Raw genomic sequence first — 25070 nt, 5'->3', positions numbered from 1 at the left:
AATGCCCATTCGGTTTAGTCGTAAAATACAATTTTGATTTGATTTTTTTTTTTGGAATAAAATCTTTTCAAATATATTATTATACAAGTTTGCAAAAGCGTAATTTCTAATCGTATTCAGTTTTTAATATACATGTACACTGTATTTGATAAACGAGAAGAAAAAAATATCGTTTTGAGTTCTGGTTGTACCCAAACCATAAAAATTCTATAGGTATATAATGTTAAACTCTGTCTGGTGTGTGACTTTGGCCATGGAGTAACGGTATTGTTTTTTCAAAACGTTTAATTGTTTGGATACAAAATGATATATTTATCATATATTGGGCCTCCACGTTTTGTTTGTTGAAATCGGTTTGTTTTCCATAAGACCTTATTTAGACTAATAGAAAAATTAGAACGGAGCACAGACCCACTCTATTAAAAACAAGACATAGAATTTCTAAAGAATGGCAGGATTAGGAGGTTTTGATACACATACGCAAGTTTGAATCAACGTACATGTACGTCTCCGAAGTATAAACATATTTATATAGGTTGCAAATCGACGATTTGTTAAATATATACTGTTTTCGATAATTATTTTTAAAATTATCATATTTGTTGATAGTTTAATATTTCAGTATATTATCAGTCCTTGTAATGTATATACATTTTACATGCATTATCTACGCACTTTCTTTTCAAATTAAAAAAATCCGGAAAAATGTAAGTATTGGGTTTAAATTTTATAATAAAAACAGGAAGTCAGATTATAAAGGCATTCCAATTATGAAAAAAAAATAATTGTCCAAGTTTTCATTGTGTTTGGCTTGTTTGAATACATCACGATTTTTATTATCGTAGTAAATATTTTTTTCACACATATATTTGTATTCGTTTCGAGAGTTTCGTATCAGAAATGTGACGTCATCAAATTTGGCCTACGCAAGGTTTGATAGCCACCAAAATAAACTTCAATGAGGTGACCAGCCCCGATTAGGGCTTATTCCATGATGTCAAAGGGATCCAAGTCCTCGCTTCGTGGAGAGAGTGGGTTAGTGGAGGTAAAAAGCAAGGTAAGGACTCCATTTACATCGCGATCAGTAGCGATGTTGAAGTTAAAATCGACGGGCACCTGCACCTGCCATTATATATGCCCGTGTATCTATTTTGGGGGGCCCCTCCCAACCCAACCTATTCAGACAATGTCACAAATGTTATCATTCGATTTTGGAGTCTCTATTTTATGATATTTTTAGGGGTCAGGCTTATTGTATAGAATGCATTCGGTTCAAATCGTGACTCAGAGCATAAGTATTTGGGAAATACCTTTATAGCTGTTATTGTGGGCATTCACACCTGTCACATTCTGTGTCAAACTGACCTATATATCTTATAACATACATGGGATTGTTGTAAAAGAGAAAATAGGACAATGAAACTAACCAGTATTTACAATGTAGGTTGACCAATCATTTGTATGACCATGTTGATGATCAATATGATAGATCAGTAAGATCACAGTATCAATACTAAATTTATTGATAAGGAATGCCGGTTGCATCCATGTGTTAAATGAGTCATGTTATGATAGTGGATTATGCTTTTGTTATTGATGTTTTTTGTGTAACACACTTGTAATCACATTTAATATAGCTGATCAGTGATGCAACCTAACAATAGGTACTGAAAGTTTTACCTTGGTCAGAATTTAATTGAAAAATTCTTTTCAAATAAGTTGCTAATCCTTCCAAAAATTATGTAATGTTGACTTTAAACACAATATTTTGTCTGAAATCTGGAAATGAAAATTGGAATGACTTATGAAACTGTAATTTTTATCACAATGATTGAATTATTTATCAAGTGCTTCGAAATAAGAATTTGTCATTAATCATGCTTGATCCTATAAATACAATTGTATCCTTGTCGTTATTTACTTAAAATCTTGTTTACAAGTCAATGCAATTCAGGATAAGTGCAGATTCTCTTTAATTGAATTGTTTTCACTTGACAAGAGTAAACTAATGTGATATATAGATGAAATGGAATCTATATTCAAATAAAGCTGTTGTCTAATGTATGCATTAAAATATCTTGTGATTGTAAACAAAATATGAACCTTTTATAAAAGGACATGTGCACTTTAAAAAGAACAAAACATGAAATGAAAGCTAGAAAGCATTTATGTTATTACATTGTAATTGGGAAATGTCTTTACTGCACCACCATGATAATCATTCTACTTACAGGTACATCTATATCTAAGTAAAATTCCTTCCTTGTAAAAGGCAATTTCTTAATTTTATCTATTTTTAATGTTTTAAAATTATGAATATTCATTTGTATGCATCAATATCTTTTCTTTCAGTATGATGCAGAATTTAGAAGGTTTTCGGTGGACAAGAATAAAATGAAAGAGTATGAAGGCTTTGAAAAACTCCTGTCAGCTTTACACAACATTGATCCACAGAGCTTTGTGATAACCTACACCGACACCCATGGTGACCTGCTGCCAATCAACAATAACGAAAACTTTCAGAAAGCCCTTAGCACCGCAAAACCACTGCTGCGAATTATGGTTCAGATGAAAGGTGATGTAGTTTTATTTATAAAATATAAATACATGTATTAGTTTTTTGAAATTTAGAGAAAAAAAATGAGGTATTAATTTAGGCCACACCAATATAAGTTCTTGTTCCTCGAACATCCAGTGAAAAAAGGTACAAGTGGGCAAGCGATTAAATAATAAAGTTATTATTTTTTGTAGCCAAAATTTTTAGGCAACACATAAATAAATTTGTGCAGACGGTTAAATTTTTTCTACTTGTTTCTGATTTATAAATAAAAATTTAATAAATTTAAAATGCAAATAATACAACATATCACTATTTTCTAAAAATGTTATTTGTAACACATTTATTATAAACTTCTTACTTTTGTTTTCAAAACATTCTTTCCATTTGTACATTTGATATGTTATGGTAAAAAATTCCAGTCTTTAATGCCATTATAGTACAGTACCAATCAGACTGAAGCTGACACAAGAGCAGACCCCCCCCCCCCCCAAACTAAACCCTGGGTTTACTTTTGGGGTTTACTTGGAGTTTAATATGGGTCTGCATTTGAAAATGTGCATCCGCTCAGAGTTTACTTTGGGTCCACTTGGGGTTACTCAGGGTTTGCTTTTGGGGTTCACTTTACACATTGAAGAGTGAAACAGACCCGTCTTTTATGTTTTTACCATATTACTGCCTGTAATTCCTGTCTCTTGTATATTATGATACATGTAGCATCTGCTTTAAGGGGTATAATTCTGATCAGGGTTTACTCTCTGTGTCCATTCTAGTAACCCCTGAGTAAACCCATAGTAAACTGAAAGTAAACTGAGGGTTTAGTTGGTCAGGAGTTTATCTTCTGTTAGGTTGGGTCTGATCTGTACTGTAAACTCAGGGTTTAGTTGGGGTTTACCTTATTATATTGCATTACATTTTATAATATTAAATGCCCTGTCAGAGTTTTACAAAATGATACCAATTAAATCACTAATTTTGAAAGATGAGGTACAAAAGGTGAGCAGAGTATACCATAGTTTAATGTCATTAGTTTTCAAGGGGATTTTTTTTCATGGAAAATACCTGAAAGACACATGCCTTTGTTAAACAAATTGTTTTAGAACTTAAGAGCAATTTGTTGTTTGAATATTGAGAACCAATTAAATCGAGGCTAAATGGTAATAAAATAGCTTGAATGTATGTTTTTCTTGCAGGAGAGAGCTATGAACAAATGAATGGGTATGGAACAATAACAAAGAAAAAGAATAAAATTTCAAAACTTATGGGCAGTAGTACAAATGAACCAGTACCTGGTACAAAGCCCAAACTTCACATTGGGCTTCCTGAAGACTTTCGTCGTGTGTCTGCAATAATCGATGTTGATATAGTTCCTGAGCATCACCGGCGTGTGAAACTAATGAAGAACGGGTCTGACAAACCACTTGGATTTTATATTCGAGATGGAACTAGTGTACGGGTCACTCCACATGGTTTGGAAAAAGTTCCCGGGATTTTCATCTCAAGACTCGTGCCTGGTGGTCTGGCGGAAAGCACTGGACTTTTAGCGGTCAACGATGAAGTTTTAGAAGTGAACGGCATCGAAGTGGCTGGAAAAACTCTAGATCAAGTGACAGACATGATGGTTGCAAACAGTTCAAATCTGATCATCACAGTGAAGCCAGTGAACCAGAGACTGACCCTGGCCCCCCAGCGAGGGGGCCCAGGCCGGCACTCCCAAATGTCCCAGGCTTCACAGGCCTCATCCCAGATGTCCTTCAGTTCCCAGCGGTCATCCAAATCCTTCGACAGCGACCATGTCACGGAACAAGATGATGAGGACGATGAAGTTCACGACCATCTGTCGACGCCGGCACCCAAGAAGATTCCCAACACGGAAGTCGTCACTTTATGAAGAGATCCAATCATGCGTTTATCCACAGCTTTTACATGTTTTGATGTTGGTTCATATTTTTTCTTCAATTGAAAAAATGTCCATATGTATTATATGTTATATGTTATATATGGTCAATAATGATATATACAATGATCACAGGTCTACTTTCATTTTAACATTATTTGCTTACTTTTATTTCTGCATCTGGATTTATAAACCCCTCCTTCCATTCCCCAATGCATTGTATTTGTTTTATTTAAATGTCATGCATTTATGGATTTTAATTGTCCATAGTTTTGCAAATCCTTTATTCAGCAGCAATGATATTTTTTGGTCACATTGTAAGAAATGTTCTGTTTATTTATGCATGTCCGTTATTTTTGTTTTTATTCAGACTTGTCTAAGCACATGATGCAGTAATTACCACTGCATATTTTAAATGGTATTCATTTCCCTCCCAGTTTTCTAATTCATAGGCATTGATATACAATTTCATTTTTTAGTGAGAAGGAAAAGAAAACATCAATGAACACTTTTATACTTATATATTTATTTTTGTTATTCATTGGGATCAATAATGATAATTTTTTTTACAAAGGAAGTGTATTTTAACACATACCCCCCTTTTTAGTGATTTTTGTTGAACTCTGTTGAACAGAGATGAGTTGTGTATTAAACTTTTATAACATATCTTGCCTAGAATGCTTTCTCGATTTGCATGTTTAAATTCTCTAGTCGGTTAATGGGAGAAGTTAGTTTTTACAAGGCAGACTTTCTAAAGTGTACAGTGTATTGTTAGCACTTTAAAACTTATAAGTAGTTCAATAGATTTTACAAAGCAAGTTGTTTTGGCTACAGATTCATGCATTTTTATCAGAAAGAGAGAAAAGAAAAATTGTGCAGACTGTACTAGAATTATTACATTTTTTTTGTACATTTAAATAAATTTTCAATTTATAAACTTGTATTGAATACAAAATTTTGGGGACCAAAAACATATACATGTATATAACTGGTATATGCACATATATCAGGATAAAAATGTTCAGTGAATTATAAGATATTGATAATCATTTTACCCTTATTTTAGCTTGACCATTATGATTATTTTATGTTGGACCTGATATTTAGATAATACACTGTAGAGTTATAAAATAATACATGAAGTTGTATGAAGTCTTTCATCCAGTCTTTTTTAATTTCATACATTATGATGCTTAGAGTAGGAACGTGGAATTCATGTATTTTATTTTTTATATGGTTTTAATCTGGCTGTTGGAGTTTGAAAAGAGCAAAATTTACTGAATGGGAATTTGTTTGAATGTACCCTTGTACACATTGCTATAATGACAAGAGTTTTGTGTCTACTTTTGAACTCAAAGTGGACACCAAACCCTTTACATAAAGGAATCGATTTTACTGCTGAGCAGAACTTTTTAACCAAATTTCCTTGTTTCCAATTAAATTTTATGTGTTGTTTAAATGGAAAGATTTCTCTCATCACATCAAAGTACTTTTTTGAATTATTATTTGTTTATGATATTATATTGAAATAGTTCTAATTGGCATTTGATTTGATTGCCATTTAAACAAGAAATACTGTAAAATAAATTCAAATAAATCATGTAAATAATTCTCATACAGTTATATGTATAAAAATCTTATAGGCATACAAATATGATTGTAATGATTTTAAAAAAATTATATAGCCATACAAAATTTGCATGTTTTTGTTTATAAGTGGAAAATATTTTTCACTCTTACGTATTGCAAGTCTTCCATTAAGAGAAACTCTTTTTGTCACTGATTTGTTTTTTTCCAATCATACATTCCTTGAACATCTGTTTGGTCTATGGAGCAATTTGTAAACATAATGAAAATATTTTTTTTTAAATAATGTGTTTCTGATTTTGTTTTTGAAAAAAAAATACTGGAATGATTTTCTACATTATTACTTGTAACTGTGAATTTCATATCTTCTAAATAGATTATTTGAAAAATGTATAATTTTGATTTTTTATGAAATTTTAATTTGAAATTATGGACTAAATCATTATTTAAACTGCCAAGTTACAAGTTCCGAGACCAGCAGAGCTTCATTTGTGTCTGACAATAATTGTTTGTAAAAGTGCACAACTTGTTTTGGTTAATTTCGCAATATTTGTTGTCTAGTGTAACCAAATACATGTACTATTAACATTATTATTATTACTATTGATTTTAATTAAACAATAAACGATGCAAATTACTTTTGGATTTTTTTTAATATAAAGAATCAGAGTTAACTCTCCTTGTTTCGTTTGGAACCCATCTGTATTTAACCATTTAATCAATTATGTCCCTTTTTGTTGTTAGTTGCTAAGCGTGACGTCACAAAGGTTTTGGCGTTCTCGGGTATTGCTGTAACTAGTGCATTGGGAGCTATCGATACCTGGATTAAACCCCCCAGACGTTCATAAGAGCCTCTTTACACAGGTGTCTGACAATAAGAGGATACACGAATCTAAAAGCGATCACAGATATTTATTGAACTTGTGAAAATGACAACTGTCAGCGTCGATCCCGTCCAGCAAGGAGCTTATCCGATGAAGATCCCCAGCTACTCCTACCAGTATCCCTCCCACCGGAGGGTCCAGCTCGCGGCCGTGAAGGAGGGGCTGTTCCACCCCCGTCTCCCGAGCTTTAGGAGAATGGATATGGATACAGCCGGACACAAGCTCCCCGATGAACATTGCCGTACCACCACTTCCTGTGGGCCAGGTAAAATTTATCAATTTTCATTTTTTTTTATCAAGATCAAAATGGTACGTTGACCAGTTCTAAGTATTGATTATCTTTTCTACAGTTTATTCATTTTGTCAAGCATTGAATAATTAAAGAAATTTATCAGCCCTTAAAGATTAGGCCGCCGTGAAGTTGTGCAGGTCGTGTAATGCATCTTTCGTTAAAATCGGTAGCAGTTAGCATATGTGTCGATCAATTCATGTACCCTGAGAAATGTATGTACGCTTGGAATAATTCGCCAAAAGTTTGATCCTCATATGAAAACATTATCGAGTTTTGGTCAACGTAATTGGAATGAAAACTGTAAAAAAAACCCACCGACTTTATATATCGTATTGAGGTTTTAGATGTCACTTATTAATTACGTGAAATAATGATAATGACCCGTGGGACGTTTACAATGACAGGGCATTGTGTGTGTATGAATTAAATGGGCTTAAAATATATATCAAAATTGTGACCCTTAATCCAAAGGCTATCACTTAAATCCTTTGCACAAAGACCAATCAAGTATATCGTTATTTAAAGTTATTGCAGAATATTTAAAGACAGTCATACAACATATTGATCGGGTTTAATCATAATCCATGCCAAAGTGATTGGAATCTGTATATGGCTGAACAAAAATCGTTACTGGAAAGCACAGTTAGGGGTTTCCATGTTTATGCTCTTATAGACCAAGACATCGTTTGTTTGTTTTTCAATATGCTTTAAAAGGTTGATCCCACCTATTGTGTGGACTTTTTCGTTTAGGACTATTGATTTCACTTAATTGTAAATTAAGAATGAATTTCCCAATACATGCCACTCGGAACAGAGTATACCCGCCTCCCTATCAAAAGTACAAAGAGTTTATAAACTTTAAGTAAGCCTTTGTCGCAAAGATTGAATAGAAATTTTTCTGGCAATCGGAAAGGTTTAAATATTCTTGCGGTATGGAAAGCACCGACAAAATTGTTGAAAGGTACACATGCATTTCCATTCTACAAACATACGCACACTGAAAGATTTTAATCCTGTTACCGTTTTCCTCCGATTTTAAATGTACACACGTTCAATGCCTCTATAGTACCGCATTATCGTATATTTTTTCCTACGACAGCTAGAATTGACATGTAAATATGTTCAGCTGGAATGTTATTTTAGGTGGTATAATCATGTCAGTCTATCAATGACATTATGTTCAAAAAGACACGCGCACATGGAATGAATTTTAATTTATTTAAATTTTGTTTGGAGGGGGGGTGGGGGGGTCTCTAAATATTAAAACATGTTCAGTAAGATATTTGCCGTAATATACTCGTTTGATTTGGCGTACTATAGTACTCCATGAAGAAAACCTATCTTTATGCATGCCTGAAAGCCGACACAAATCTAGATTTTACATTGATTTACATCATTCGTTTCCGACAGATGACTTCCGAAGATCCACGTCCACTATGCTGGAGCCCCCAGTGAAGAATATGTCTGGTTTGGTAAGTTTCAGCATTTTTACACGAGTGCTCGATTTGTTTTCTTTTACATGTGCTGCTTGGTGCTCCGATTCATAATATTCTCATTTATTACGGTTAGAGTAAATGATAGAGACTGATGTTCGAAAATTTTAACATCAGATCTACCTTAAATTTCAAATATGATAGTCATAAACTGTGATGTACTAGAGAAAAATCTTGATATTTTAGTTCTATATATTTTATTTATTGAACATTCTCTATATCTTTATTCAGAGCTCTTCATCTCAAGGAGATCAATATGGTCTAAAAATAGTCAGGACCATCCGGTCATCTTAATTGTATATAATGTAACACCAACAGTTGATCAAGAATTTACTATTTATAGCTCACCTGAGCTGAAAGCTGAAAACTTGTGTGGAAGCATCCTCAGATAGTGTAGATTCAAATTTGTTCAAATCATGGTCCCCGAGGGTAAGGTGGGGCCACAATGGGGTGTCGAAGTTTTACACAAGAGTATATAGAGTTAATATTTAAAAATCTTCTTCTCAAAAACCATTTGGCAAGAAAGGCTGAAACTTGTGTGGAAGCATCCTCAGATCATGTAGATTCAAGTTTATTCAAATCATGGTCCCCGGGGTAAGGTGGGGCCACAATGGGAAGTCGAAGTTTTACATAGGAATATATAGAGTAAATCTTTAAAAATCTTCTTCTCAAAAACCATTTGGTAAGAAAATATGAAACTTGTGTGGAAGCATCCTCAGATAGTGTAGAATCATGTTTGTTCAAATCATGGTCCCTGGGGGTAAGGTGGGGCAACAATGGGGGCGGTCGATTTTTTACATAGGAGTATATAGAGTTAATCTTTAAAAATCTTCTTCGCAAAAACCATTTGGCCAGAAAAGCTGAAACTTGTGTGGATACATCCTCAGGTCATGTAGATTCAAGTTTGTGCAAATCATGGTCCCCGGGGGTAAGGTGGGGCCACAATGGGGAGGTCGAAGTTTTACATAGGAGTATATAGAGTTAAACTTTTAAAATTTACTTTTTAAAAACCAGTTGGACAGAAAAGCTGCAACTTGTGTGGAAGCATCCTCAGGTCATGTAGATTCAAGTTTGTGCAAATCATGGTCCCCGGGGGTAATGTGGGGCCACAATGGGGTGGTCGAAGTTTTACATAGAAATACGAGGATTGATCTAAAAGTAATGTCACAGATGCAATAAAATCATGAAAACTCAGCGTGAAGTGACAAAATTTCGTGATTTAAGATATCTACCTAATTCAGACCTGAAAATTTTAATGCTTTGTGATAATTGTTTCCAAAGATAATATATTTTATAGAGCATGAGGTAACGATACTCGCCGCACGCTAGCGAATTCATTTCTAAATCTTTGGTGTTCTGGTAGAATTTCGTAATTTAGTACTCTATAGAAATTCACCACAATGCTCTATTTTACATTTTTTAAAATCAATTTTTTTCACAACTTTTTTTGTAACTAATTTTAAATCTTTTTGTATTCGACGAAGTAGTATATTGGATTATTTAATGTGCGATCAGTTTGTCGAGGTCTCTTCAAGAAGTCATGAACGTAGCTTTATGATGTATAGCCATTGACGTAAGAAACCAGATTTAATTTTCCTTCAGAGCGTATGTCTTCTATCTAATTTATTTATTAACATGGCATATGCTTTTATAAGGTTTTGGAACCATGTTAAAGGTACCCTGTACCCTCGCTCTCAATTTTAGATTGATATATCATAATTTCACAGTGGCAGTGGTATACCACCAGTAAATGCCCCTGAAAATTTCAAGCCCCAAATTTGAATTTTAAATTTTGAATTGCGAACTGCGTTCTAGAACGCGGTTCACTATTCAATCGCAAAAAAGCCAAAATCTCAAGAACTAGAGAGGACCACTTCACCAAATTTTCACAGTGGCAGTGGTATACCACCAGTAAATGCCCCTGAAAATTTCAAGCCCCAAATATGAATTTTAAATTTTGAATTGCGAACTGTGTTCTAGAACGCAGTTCTGCAACTACTTTGGATCAACCGTTGTATATAGAGTTAATCTTTGAAAATCTTCTACTAAAAAACCATTAGGCCAGAAAAGCTGAAATTTGCATAGAAGCATCCTCAAATAGTGCAGATTCAAGTTTACTTAAATAATGTTCCCCCGGGGAAAGGTAGGGACACAATGGGGGGGGGGGTCAACTTTTTACATAGGAATATAAAGAGAAATTTTATTTTAAATCTTCTACTCAGAACACGAGTGGCCAGAAAAGCTGTAACTTGTGTGAAGTATCATCAGGTAGGGTAGATTCAAGTTTTGTCAAATTATGATTCCTGGGGGTAGGGTAGGGGCACAATGGGGACCGGTTAAATCTTTACAAAGAAATATATTGTGAAAAATCTTTTTAAAAAAAAACATTCTCTTACAAAAGGTGCAACATTAGTGAAAGCAACCTTAGACAGTGTAGATTTTAATTTGTCAAAATCAGATTTCTCAGGAGTAGGATGGAGCTACATGGGGTGAGGGGGGGGGGGTCCAATTTTACAAAGGAAACCATTTTGATTTCACCAAAACTAAAATCTTATATTATATGGTTTCACTTATATACAAGCATTTTGACATATTTTTTTATTCTTTAAAATTGTTTAGACTTTGACTTCTGGACAATTCTTGGGCTTCACAAGTTTGATGAAGGTTTATATCTTATTTGATTTAGACTTGATTTAGTTCTCTACTTGAGAACTGTAATGCTCAATATATGTCAAATGACTATACTGTGACAAAAAGGGATCAATGATGAAAAGAATATTCAGGGAAAAAATTGATTTTTTAGAATACAGGATCTGTAAGACTACATTATCCATAATTTTTTTTTTTTTGGGGGGGGGGGGGGGTATATTACTCTGTAAAGCTGATTTTATAATGTCTATTGTTGCTCAGGTGAGCAATGTGGCCCATGGGCCGCTTGTTTAAAATAAGAAAGATATGGGGAATTAATTCGAATTTTGCTCTAGAAATAAAAATATCGAAGAAAGATGTTGACTATTCCCATAAGTACATGTATATATATATTGTATGTGTTGAAATAACATGATTTTTACCAACATACATGTACATTACATCTTCTTCTTTCTTAATTCGTGTTTGTCTTCTGGTAGGGGATATATCAGCTGCCGGTTTGTAGCTTCCGGTCCGAAAAATAAATCGGATGGATGAACTGGGAGTCATCAATCCGAAATTTTTCAGATCGGGAACTACAGACCTGCAACTAGGTATGTATGTGTAAAATAATCGTTTTGTTAAATATATAGAATTATTTATTAGTTTCATGTTGTAAATTTTGTATAAACTGCTACCCGATACTAGTTACTTCACAGTTTACAACAAGGCGGTAGGAGAGGTACGCTTCCATTTATGGAGGTCTCGTATTACCTTTAGATATTTATATGCGATAAAAACCAACAGTGTTCAAAGACAATTTCATTTTATAGGCAAACTATTGCATTTATGAAAAAATGTTTTATTCAATGATTACATAATTTTTCAACTGTTATATTTTCATCCATAGCGTTCCCATCCTTTTAATAAGTCCATCAAATAATAATATGGTGTTAATCTGCATGTCATCATTGGAATTTAGGTCAGACACATTCGAAAGTAATCAAGTGTTAATTACACTTTAAAAAAGAACAAAGCTTCATGTATTAGTATACTGTTTAATTCATATAACCTTCTTTAGGAAATAACATCGACGGGAAAGCAGTTACACAAGCATTATACAACTCCAGAGGAGCTTAAGTAAGTCTAATCCAATTGTCTGTCTTAGATGAACGTTTTTATCTTAAAGGTTTAAATCTAATTATCATTATAGTGCGCACGTGGTTCTTTTCGCTTATGTTCTTTCTGTGAAATTATGGTTTAAAATGTGTAATTGTTTTCAATTAGCCCCGGCCGTTAAAAATTTGCCTGCCGTCAAAATAAAAAAGCAAATGGAGCGAAAATTTAACAAACACGAAAATGTCCATGCAAATGTACAAGCAATATTGCATCCATAATTTTATTTGAAAACCAAGAAGGCGTATCTAGATAATACGCATAAACAGGACGCGTCATTACTCGAGTTTTGTATTGGGGCAATATCTTACTGAATAGCGCACCTATAGGTGACATTATTTTAAGCACGAATTAACCTGGTTGCTATTAAATTCCCCTGGTTTATGCATAATTATAGCTTTTCTACCTATAGTAAAATAGAATAACAAGAAATACATGTACAAGTAAACGTATTCTAATTCGAACAATACCGGTAGTTATCATTGGTAAATGTTAATCTAACATGGATTTTCAGGCGGGCTCGCACTGAGTGGTCGGACTTCCTGAACAGGTCCCCGGAGAGGTTCAACATTCAGCTACCATCCCTTCCAAGTAGCAAAGGTGAGTGACGCAATGCATATTAAAATACTAATACTATATTTAGTATTTTAAGTCCATCGAGACAGTAAATTCGAGTTTATTACGTCACTAGTAATTAATTATACAACATACACACAGTCTTATTTATTAATATTAATATTACGGTTTTCCAATTACCGTATATGGTTTTTGTTTCACCTGAGAGAGAGAGAGAGAGATGAAATCAATGTGGCATCTTTTGAATATGAATTTGAGAGTATGAAATGCAATATTTTCTTTAATCAAAAATAAATGGACAGAATATGCGTACCGTAGTACAAACAACAGACACTAACAATTTTACACCACCAATACCTACCACAAAATGATATTCCAATTGCTCCTTTGAATGTTATGTTGTGAATAATCAAACAAAACAAGTTTTATGCACACAAAATGACCAAACGATACATTTCCTAACGAATGTTTCACCTTTCTTTCAGATCAGCGGTTTGTTGGTTACGCAGTACGCTATCTCCGACCGGAAGTCACCAAGTCTTGGAATGTAAGACACTATATATAGCGGCCAAAAATTTACACCGAATTTTGAATCAGTAAAAATTACAGAAACAATTTATTGAAAAACTTTTATATCGTTGTTTTTAAGGCGTCGAGCTAATGCTCGGCAGCCTTCTAGCGATCGTCTGGATTGGCAATCGTCCAAAAATTCATGCTCTGCGCCGCCTTTTAAATGCGCATAAGAAATAAGATCCTTAAAGTATTAAACACATTACAAGATTTTTATTCATTTATTCAACTTAATTGTGTACAAAAAACCCAACTTTGCCTCTCTGGTTATTGACAACTCATTGCATAAGTATAAATTTGCTTACTCAAGAAATGGCGGATGAATACAAGAAGGTGTAAAATATTATTTTAGTTTATCGCTTACATTTTAATTGTAGACCGCGCCCGATATAAATAAACTTTTATATGTAAATTCTTTTGTTATCGGGCACGGTCTCCAAAATAAATGTAAGCGATAAATGTATCTAATGAAATAAAAACAATATTGCAGTTGGTCGAGTATTTTAGATAGCACGTGTTGTGGATTTGTTTGTGAACAACCATACAATAGGTAATCTTGTTTCAAAAGGGAATTGAAATAAATAAAAGTATGTTTTATTTTTATATTTAGGGAGACACACTGTTAATGTATTCAAATTATGAACCTGTGAAAAATGTTCAAAAACTGTTTTAAGCAGGAAGAAATTTTTTTTTTTAACTTTGAAGTTCCTTCAATTTTTGTAACCATGATGAGTTAATGTATTATAAACGCATCACTACCTATTTTATAGGGGAACATACTAATTTTTGTTTTTAAAGCAGCACAAAATATAATTCATTTACTTTTTTATTCTAATTTTATTTGATATACGACTTTTAGTACAAAAATTTAAATTATTGATATCATTTTATATAAAAGAAAATGTCAGCTCGACGCCTTTGTGGCCGTTCCGGCCTTTGATTTATTTATTTATTTTCAGTACACATTGCGCCAGGAGCCATCTTTAGATCAATACGGCCAAAAGCCAATTCCTGCTAATATCTAGTAAGTTTAAAAAAATATAATCAAAAATGATATTAACATCCCTATTAATGAATTTATTCGACAGATTTTGGTTCCTTGAAATATGAAGCAGTAAGTGCAAGCGTAAAGAAGGATGATAAACAAATGCACGAATGTTCTTGTTTGTTCTAATTGCATGCACATGACATCATCTGTCCTTGACCGTCATAATCTGACCTTGACCTTTCTTTCAGTGCTAGATACAGGGATACATATCCTCAGTACAGCAGAAATATCGCATCCGAAGCCTGGCGATAAACCAAGATATTTTTCTCTCAAGAAAATCCTTTTTAGACTGTGTATGTTTAGAAATTGTACATCATTGTTAATATTGGTGATTGTTTGTTACAATGTATCATAGCGCATATTTGAAACCGTTCAGTATTATTATCGAACGAACTATTTTTGTGTGTTTTTTTTTTTACACTTTTCATCAGTATTAAGAATAGAATATATTTATATCAAAGTTATAAGCTGTTATTTCATGCATATGTAGAAATGCGCTTGTTATGTTTGAGTCTTTAAAATATCATTATTATTTTGTTCTTGAGTATAAAATTTTTTCTCATGATTAGTATTTGTATTTAAGGTATTAGATTCATCTTGCTCAAACTTTGTGATTGGCATTGTGCCAGCTTTTAATGTATTGCATCCAGTATTCACAATGTGCTCAACCATATAAGATTTTTACATAAAGTGTTTTTTTTTTCATTAAACCTTTATCAAGCCATACAATCTGCTTTATTTTTAATCACAGTGTACACATTGGTACAATATCCGATGACAATATGCAATATGCAATCCTATGCCAATATGCAAATGAAATATTTCAGAATGGAAAAAAAAAACACCAAAAAAATTACCCCCCCCCCCCAAAAAAAAGAAAGAAAAAAAAACTAAATCAAAAAACCTCGGCACTTCTGATCTTACCTTGGATCCGCCACAATTTTAATAAATTCTTTTATACATGTAGCATGGTATTGAATGTTGAAAACCGAAAAATGTCCCATTTCTTATCCTTCTAATACATGTATTACATTGAAGAATCATTTAAGTTTTGAATTCTAAAACTTAAAACCAATCAAAACAAAAACTAGGTATAGCATTGGCACTTGTAACCGCACATGACTTTTTTTCATTTCTAAATGATATTTAAATTAGAAATATGAAAAAGACGGGAAAGTAGAACGGATTCCGAAGATTGGGGAAGGGTCTGGGGCTGTGAATGCTCTATTAGATTACAAGGACTGCGAGATTAAACAATTTCCGTCTAAACTGGCCGTGTAAATAAGTATATGACATCTTCGCAAGCCAACGGGTTTTTTTTTTGGGGGGGGGGGGGGGGGTTTGTAAATACAATGACGTTTAATTGTTTATTCCTTAGATATTTTAATACCAAAGGAGTAATTATATTTCTTTTAAAACTTGCAAAGGAAATAACGTCAGTTGAATAACAAAACGAATTGCCACAAATTAGATTCGTAGTGTGAAAGGCTTTATAATAGATTTGATCACGCCGGACCGTTTTTGATCACCTTATAATATTCAAAGAATGATTTCTTATTACTTAAATAACATTTAGCAATTGTACGATTAAATATCAAAATAGTCATTGATGAAATATATTTGACTGTATAGTACAAAATCGATTCGTAGTGTTATCACAGACAAAGATACAGAAAATGAAAATATTTTAATATTGTGACACATCTCAACGCTCATTAATCATGTAATATTTAATTAGTAAGCAAAAATCAAAAATCGAAAAGTAATTTTACAACTCGTCATGATGATGTGAATGTCTGTTTTCTTTGCCTTGAGTTTTGTTTTTCTGTTTCCCCGTCTTCTTCTTCAGTTTAACGGTCCTACCGTCACCCGTGGCTCGGTATTCCTCGCCGTTATCAAGATATACAAGTTCTTCATCAATCTGTAGTTTGACTTCGCGGGCTTCCCTATTCACAACGAACTTGGATTCTGCAGTATTCTTATGTAAATCTTTCCCTGTCGCGTCCACGAAGGCGTAGATAATGTTCCTCATTTTGATCAGCGCCTCTGAAGACTTTGGTCCAGGATCTGGAAAAAGTTGTAAATTTTGAACCTGACAGATTTGTAAATATCATTGCAAATTATGATTTTGGTACCAGTAAGATTATACATTTTGGGCCTAAGGAACTATTTAAAAATTTGACTTGATTCAGCTTTGATTCAACTTCGTTTACGCAACAAATCAACAGAATATGTATTTCGAAACAAAATTCACCCCCCTCCACCAAAAATGCAAACTTTTAGAAAATGGTTCATAGATATGTATACCTTCAGACAATGCTCTGTTTATTGCGGCTCTTTCGTCATCCAGGATATCAACTGATTTAGCTTTCTTAATTTCTTTTAATAGGTATATATAATATTTAGCCAAACTGAAAGAGAAATGGAAAAGTTTAAATCTATCAATTAATGTGACTTGAATTTTTAATAACATTTTCTAAAAAAAAAACTTTTAGTGCTTACTCTTGTTTATGATATTTAGACCTTCGTTTTGCTTCTGTAATAATCAAATCCTGAAAAGAATAAATAAAAATACATAGTATACAATGTAAGCAAAATAAACTATATATTGTCATTTACATCCATCAGTGTACGAGTTAAATTCAAAGAAGAAATTGTTATGTTTCAATTGTAATAATTTGAAGAAGAAAAAATACTGAAAAATTTGTAGCTTACTTCGTTTATTCATAAATCTTCAAAATTATTGTATGCACTGATTCAAGAAATTGATTTCAAAAAGATAATAAAAAATACGACATTTACCATGTTTCTGACTTTCTCAATAAAATGAATTTGCTCCGATATCAACCGATCGAGATCAGTAAGTCGCCCTGCCTGGGGAAAAAAAGGAAAAAAAAATGCAGAAAAGAATTTTAAAATATCTGCAATAGCATGGGAAGAATTGTTATATAAATCCTCAGATCTTTTGTATGTGATGCTGATTTTGTAAAATGTTGTTAAACATTAACTGTTTTACATTGGCTTCGTATTTTAAACCTGTAAATAATTAAAATTCAATTTCAATGTTCTCGGTCAACCCGGGCACAAACCAATGCTAATTAAGTCAATGCTGCTTGTTTTAAGCTTGCTGATTCATGCTGCTTTTGTGAAGATTTTCTATAATCATAGACATTCATATTATTAACCTTAAAAGTAAAATGCTGTTTGCGGTACTAGTACGTATACCCGGAACAGCAGATCATCTATGCTTATGCTGCTGCTTATATTGTGTCTGTCCTGCTGGGCTAGCCATTCCTGCTTTTTTTTAATGCCATGACCAAAAGGCCAATAAAAAAAAGTTTATATAATATTGAAACTGTTGTAAAAAGATCGATTAAAAACATTTATGCAGAACTGAGTAATTTCTGTATCCTTACATCGCAATAACATTTTTGCAAAAAGATAGTAACATAACTGTAGGAAAGCGAAGGTATTGGAAGCGGATCCATAATTTTACGTGGGATTCGGGGAGGGGGGTGAGAGGGAGTTTTTTGTTGGCAAAGGGACAAATAAAGAGGGGTGTGGTGCAAGGCCAATTTTGTAACATTTGAGAGTTTAATGATAAAAATATTTTTCTTTTCGGGGGGGGGGGGGGGGTTTGACCTCTGTCACCCATATATCTAGATTCGGGAGCCGGTCCTTAATAGCAAATATGGAGACTCTTTCGTCAGAGTCGACATATTGGCTAACTTTTGCATATATAAAAGTTACACAGATATGTTTTGCAAAACTGTTTTCCAGAAAATACTTACATTTTCTACTAATGCCCCGGATTTAGTTCTTTGAATTCCAGTTTGGTCTTTGATGAATTCCAAGATCTGAGTATCGTCCATTTTCCCGCCATATCTGGCTTTTTGGGGACGCTCATCGTCTGCATACCAATATAATGAAGGGTATTGGCGCGTTTCAAACCTAAAGTAGATTCGAGAATAAAAAAAAGATGAAAAAATCGCATCGGATAACTGATAATATGGTGCTCTGTTTGTCACATTAAAACACAGCACATTGTTTGAAGAATTAAAATGGTCATTTATTAAGCTAATAAACGTCAATTTTTAAAGTAACATGCCAAAAACATGTAACAAAAAAGGACAAAACAAACAAAAGAACACAATACCACAATGCGTTTAAAGGGATTGTGACTAATTAAACATTCAAAAGTTGCCACGTTGTTTTCATCTCTCTCTCTCTCTCTCTCTCTCTCTCTCTCTCTCTCAGTGTAATGTATGTAATAATGTTTACATACTTACTGTTCAGCTAAATTTGGTTCTCGTAATACATCTAGTCGCAGAAAAATAATCTATAATATTAAACAAAAACCATATCATATTCACAATAATTCGTTGATAAATGTACACTAGTAGCATTCACTTTAAAATTGAAATATTCTAATGCAAGTACGTATAGCTTATTTTATATATATTCGATCAATGCCTGCTACTATTCATGTTAATATTTATCTATAATCAGTCTTGAGTTTCCATCAAAATCTTTGCTCTCTGTATCTGTATTTCGCAAAAGTCAACGATTTTAAAAATTTACTTTCTGTTTTCTAAAATGCAAAAATCACATGCACATATATTAGTCATTCTCTATTAACAGTTTTTTCTAATTATTTTCTAATCATTTACTGTCTACTCTTCCTACATGTTTATCACGTTCTTGATCATTGTTTGAATAATGACTTATGATTTTCTTAATTATTATTTAATAAATATTATTTGCCTAATCGCACATACACGTAATGACTTCTACATTTTATGAAGATGCAAAGACCAAACTCCTGTTAACTTATACATTATAATAGTTTACGTATTTTCTGAGAATTTTGTTTTTTAATTGTCTTTTAATGATTGAAGGCCACAAGACATTTAACCACATTTTTCCGTGTTGAATTTTATCATGACGCACAGACCGAACACCCGGTCCCAAACCCTGTTAATGCATACAGTATACTTATGAATCAAAATATGCAGATTGGAACATTTTATGCCACAAAGGGTGGTTTACGTATTTTCTGAGAATATTTTTTAATTTTCTTTTAATGATTGAAGGCCACAAGAGATTTAACCACATCCATTTTTCCGTGTTGATTTTTATCATGATGCCTCATTAAGACATTGTCCTTTACAAAAATTTAGATTATTGGGAATCAAATTCTGTACATGAAAATTACAATTTTTTTTTCTCCAATAATCTTAATTTTTGTAAAGCACAGCATACTCTGTATCGTTTTTTTTTTACATAACAGATAAAAATAAACTAATTCCAAATCAGTTTTCTTTAGTTCTATTTTATATGGATTATGAACAACATCCTACTGTATGATTTAGTAGAAAAAAGAGAAAATTCTTTGTTCAGTTAAAAGACGGCTTGGTGAAGCATGTTAGTGGGAACAATCCTGGAAAGTTAAATTCAACCAACAGCTGGCTGTCATTTCTGAACACCCCAAACTGGCATGAGTGATCTACGTGCGTACCGGTAATAAATGGCTCTTAGTCAGAACCTTTGTTTGCTTTATGTTCTACCTGTACTTACAGAATCTTCGTTTTTAAAAATTTCAGCGTATTTTTCAATTCTAGCGACTTCCTCCTCGTGTTCTAGTGGAAGATTCAAGAATAAAAAACAAATAATAACGTTAAAATAATGAAAGCTTTGTTAAACATCAATCATCAGTTTCTCCAATATAAAAAATTATATTAAACACTGCTTTAATTTATTTTAGCTAGCATGGTACTAATGTATCTACTTGTACCATACTCAGCCTAGAGTTTTAAATAAAATGGAAATTAAAAAAGAGGGAAAAAATAGAATTCAAATCAAAGAAAACATTATATAATTGTCAAATGACCAATCAGTAATTTATACCCTACGTGTGCTCTAAAAATTATACCCGCATTCATAAGGAGAATTTATATACCGACAGTTACCTTGTTTGTACAACAGTAGAAATTTGAACTGGCGGGGAATCCCCACGATCTCGTAGAAGTTAGTGGTGGTCAGTTCTGTGGTGTAGTGGCGCCGCACGGTCGCGCTGTCCCTCCCCAGGGCCCGGGACACGAATTCCGTCACCGTGTCCACCGTGATGTCACCCCGGTGTCTGTGAAAACAATTTAACCTTGTAACTAATAGTATGAAACAGATTAGGAGGAAGAGCCACAAGAAGGCTCGAAGTCGACACACTTCCGTTTAAAAACGAACACTCGTCTAATATATAACTCGTATAAATGTAAAAGTCATGTTGTAAATTTTGAATTTACTGGGTGAATGTAAATATAAAATTTATAACATGACATAAATGTACATGTGTGTTCTACGAAATTATCATTATGAATTAATAAGATCACATTATCTTAAGTCGTATACTCACAAGTCATATATACAGTATTAATCTTTCCTCTAGATCTACATGTACAGTACAGCCTGACTCTCGCAAAACAGTAATCTCGGTAGATTTTTTTAAATTGCGAATTAATGGAATATCGCACTATATGTATATATACCGATATCCATTTACTTACTTCATTGGGTGCCTGCCGCCCTTCTCAAAGAACACCAGGGACGGGAAGGAAGTGACCTCCCATTCTGAGGTCAGTTTTGTGTCCTTGACCCGACCAAACAAAACGGAAGTGTCCCCCTTAAAGGCTTGGGAGGCGGCCACAAACTTTGGATACAAAAGTCGGCACTTCTCACAATCTGAAAGAAGAAACTGGTTACTAATCCAATGTGATATAGATGATCATAAACTGGTCTAGTTCGTTACCATAATCAAGAAGATCATTCTGACATATATGCTGCATTGTTAGCGGGTCTAAATGAAAGTCTATACTCACTTTTGGTAACGATCAAGAAGACTGAAAATGGCTCTGCTTTTCTGACCTGCATGGAAGAACAATCTAAATCTATAAGATATAATGACTTATTGTTTAATGAAAACACTGTGCTGGTTTTACATATAGTACACACATATATACCCAAGTACATTTAAACTGACAACAACATAGAAGAAAAAAAGCGTCACGTACTGAATTGGAGATTTTTTTTGACAAAGTGAATATTCATTAGCTGTTATAAGGCAAAAACCTTTCGTTGTTTCAAAGATTTTTAGATGGGAAACAATTTAATTTTATACCCGTACCCATTTTGGACATCGTTCATTGTTTTGAGATGTTAGTTATCTTACCTTATCAAGATTTTTGTACGATACATCTACAACGGCAGCAAGAGTAACAGACATACAAAGCAATACGTGGAGTACTGAGACTGAGACAAACGACCAAACATTCATGATGGCCAACGGAGGAAGGAGGGTGTCTCTCTGACGCGCACGACCATTGATCTGAAGATGTTTGCACGTGTCACCAAAGATCGACAGATGCAGTCGCTAATCTATACACGTGGACTTGTCATTGATTTATATTAACTCACGCAAGTTTTTCCGGGTCAAGATTGACTCCACTGAGCTACAAACATTGATTATTGGAGTATTAATCGTGGCAATATTAAAGATGTTCTAGTTTTTTCTCTGTTGAAAAAGGCTAAATTGCTCTGCAGCTGAAATATATCTGAGAAATCTTGAAATAGTTTAGAGTAATCTCCCGTTGGTTTTAATTTTTCATCAAAAGGTCCTTTTCTTTAAAAAAATAAGTTCCCCGTTTGTTAAGGTAAATTTTCAGCAATCATTGATCAATGAAATACAATGTACTATAAAACAGTTTGCATTCGGGACAAAACTATATCTTATTGTTAAACCGTATGTGGACTTTTGGTAGGATGCAGCTACTATATATATATATATATTTCTTGCACCAAAACAATTTCAAAATGACCTGATTTCAAATAAAGTATGCACAGATTTCGTAGTCTTTGCTAAAAAAAAAAACCCAGACAAATCTTGTTGATTTCAAAGAGCCATGGCTGAGTGGACAGCAGTGAAATAGACAGACCTACGTCACATTGCTGTTTCACACAAATACCCAGTGTGCAAACTTCTTTTAAAATGATTCTAAGAATTATATATCTTGCTCTGACAACGGATATGAATATGTTCGGCTATGTGCTTTAATAATTAAACCTATGAGGAAAGGATTGCACTCACAATCGAAACCCCTATAGAGCATCCAGGAAGGCACCGAAGCACGCAAAGCAAGGCATCAAGTTTTTAATGGTAATATCATAATCGTTCATTAAAAACTCGTATTTTTATTAATTTTCATACTGGTATGATACGTCTAGCTTAAAAGATGAAATGCATGTATAATATTATACATGTAAATGCTTTTAACACACTCAAATAAAATGGTAAAAAGACATGAGACGGATTTTCTAAACTTAAAAAGCGATCTTTTAATAAGATTTTGTAATGATGATAGATAGAACTAATTTTTTTAAATGCATAAAACAGACTTCACGTGCAGAAAAATGAGTTGACATTATTTAACATCAATTACTTTTTTTTGCTAACCTGAGCCGAGGGCTCATGAGTTTTTCTGCTCAAAAATGTGTTCGCTGTCGTCGTTGTCGTAAACTTTTCTAATTTTCATTGCCTCTAAAATCCTGAATTTTTTTATTTTTATTTTTACCAAATTTGCTTCCTTGATTGACGGCATGTCTAGTTATTCTAATAAGTCTTGCCCTTTTTGAAGGGAAGATAATTAAGAATTTAAAAAATAATAAAAATCATTGTTTTGTAAATTCTTCTTCTCGCAAACCATTTGGCCCGAAAAGCCAAAACTTGTGTGGAGGCAGGTAGTGTATTTCCAAATTTGTTCAAATCAAGATCCTCTGGGATAGGGTGAAGCCACAGTGGGGGGTTGAATTTTCTCATGGAAAAATAAATAAAGAACAATCTTTTCTAATTTTTCGAAAATCTTTCATTAAAACATTTATATATTATAGTATTGTATACATACATGTATTTCTTTAGTGTAATCATTATACATTTTCACATACATAAAACACAACATTGTAAAATTTATACATTGTATATCTATTCCTTCAAACATCAATGGGGAGTTGAATTTTGTCATAGAAATTAATATAAAAACAAATCTTTTAAAATATTCTTCTTAAAGACCGAAACAACAAAAGGGGCATAATGTTTTACACAAGAATATGTGGAGAAAATTTTGAAAATCTTTAATAATTGAGAGATACTCCGAAAAAATGGTCCAGATATTTTGTATTTGATACCCTAAAGTTGATTTCATTAGAGTTATGGCTATCATTGCTCGGGTGAGCGATGTGGCCTCTTAGCACCTACTTATTGTAAACTGTGTGTAAAGAAACGTGAGTGTGCGGAAATCTATTCGAATGTTTGCATCACGATGTAGTATGATAATTGTCAAACAATTGCATATAGCAAGAATAGATTGCAAAACAAAATTATAATGTCTGTCAAATAATTATCTAACATGTTTTCGATTTCGACTAGACAATGTTTCTCTAAGGTAATGAAGTTCTTTAAGGGACCGTAGCATGTGTGTCATGTGCCATGTGTGTGTGTGTGTGTGTGTGTGTGCAAGGTATCAAAATGTAAGCAGCAATAACCCTGAATGTAACTTCATCATGCCCGGCTGTTGGCTGTATAGTGTATACTAATAATTAAAGGGACCTAGACACGATTTGAGCTCAAACTTTTCAAATCTTATTTTTTTTTCAATTTTAAAGTCTAGAATGGTTAATATGGGTTATTGTAATACTTCATCAAAATTTAAACTTTAAAAATTGAGTTACAAGCAAGATACGGAGTTTTGAATACTTTGGTTTGTAAACAAAGCTCGAGCCTTGCATTGTTTATATTTATGATTTATTGGTACAAGTTTCAATAAACCTGTCTTTCTTTTGTTGATAGTATTATTTATTAACATACTAAAATCATTTATCTTGTTTGCCATGAGTCATTTTGTCATAGAAATGGCAATTTTTACTTTTCATAATTTATAAACAAATAAAAGACTCGAGCCTTGTTTACATAACAATGAATTCTAACCTCTGTATCTCGCTTGTAACTTCACTTATTTAAATTTTGATCAATCATTCAAAATGCACAAGTAAACTATTTAATACATACTACAAAAACTAAAGAAGAAAAAAATTTAAAATGTTGATCTCAAATCGTGTCTAGGTGCCTTTCATTTTAAATAGTAATGTTTGTTTCAAAATGTTTTGAGTTAATAGCATGACATCTTTAAAAAAATGTGTGCTTTCAGAGCAAACAAAACATTTGCTCGAACGTTTAGATAAGTTTTGGCCGCAGCCAGATCATAATACCCGGTATTTCTATCAGCATGCATTTTGTGAAATAACTGTGCATTTTAAATA

The 25070-nt window shown here is 33.1% G+C and overlaps 3 protein-coding genes across 3 annotated transcripts; 2 read left to right on the top strand and 1 right to left on the bottom strand.

Moving 5' to 3' along the window:
• Nucleotides 1-894: 894 nt before the first annotated feature.
• LOC128188410 (partitioning defective 6 homolog beta-like) lies at nucleotides 895-6679 on the top strand. Its single transcript, XM_052859450.1, has 3 exons — nucleotides 895-1057; nucleotides 2353-2575; nucleotides 3751-6679. The coding sequence occupies exons 1-3, from the start codon at nucleotides 992-994 to the stop codon at nucleotides 4446-4448; spliced, it is 987 nt and encodes a 328-aa protein (XP_052715410.1). The 5' UTR covers nucleotides 895-991; the 3' UTR covers nucleotides 4449-6679.
• A 149-nt stretch (nucleotides 6680-6828) lies between these two features.
• On the top strand, nucleotides 6829-15437 carry LOC128188411 (testis, prostate and placenta-expressed protein-like). The gene is made up of 7 exons (XM_052859451.1): nucleotides 6829-7190; nucleotides 8628-8689; nucleotides 12420-12478; nucleotides 13029-13114; nucleotides 13576-13637; nucleotides 14620-14684; nucleotides 14897-15437. The coding sequence occupies exons 1-7, from the start codon at nucleotides 6971-6973 to the stop codon at nucleotides 14958-14960; spliced, it is 618 nt and encodes a 205-aa protein (XP_052715411.1). The 5' UTR covers nucleotides 6829-6970; the 3' UTR covers nucleotides 14961-15437.
• A 941-nt stretch (nucleotides 15438-16378) lies between these two features.
• LOC128188974 (uncharacterized) lies at nucleotides 16379-22093 on the bottom strand. Its single transcript, XM_052860327.1, has 11 exons — nucleotides 21931-22093; nucleotides 21581-21626; nucleotides 21269-21443; nucleotides 20678-20847; nucleotides 20286-20347; nucleotides 18998-19047; nucleotides 18500-18659; nucleotides 17511-17582; nucleotides 17211-17260; nucleotides 17016-17119; nucleotides 16379-16775 (listed from the first exon to the last, which is right to left on the bottom strand). The coding sequence occupies exons 1-11, from the start codon at nucleotides 22033-22035 to the stop codon at nucleotides 16477-16479; spliced, it is 1293 nt and encodes a 430-aa protein (XP_052716287.1). The 5' UTR covers nucleotides 22036-22093; the 3' UTR covers nucleotides 16379-16476.
• Nucleotides 22094-25070: the final 2977 nt, after the last annotated feature.

This window comes from Crassostrea angulata, chromosome 6, assembly GCF_025612915.1.
Source record: "Crassostrea angulata isolate pt1a10 chromosome 6, ASM2561291v2, whole genome shotgun sequence".
Taxonomy (NCBI): domain Eukaryota; kingdom Metazoa; phylum Mollusca; class Bivalvia; order Ostreida; family Ostreidae; genus Magallana; species Magallana angulata.
This window is presented reverse-complemented; position numbering and strand designations above follow the sequence as displayed.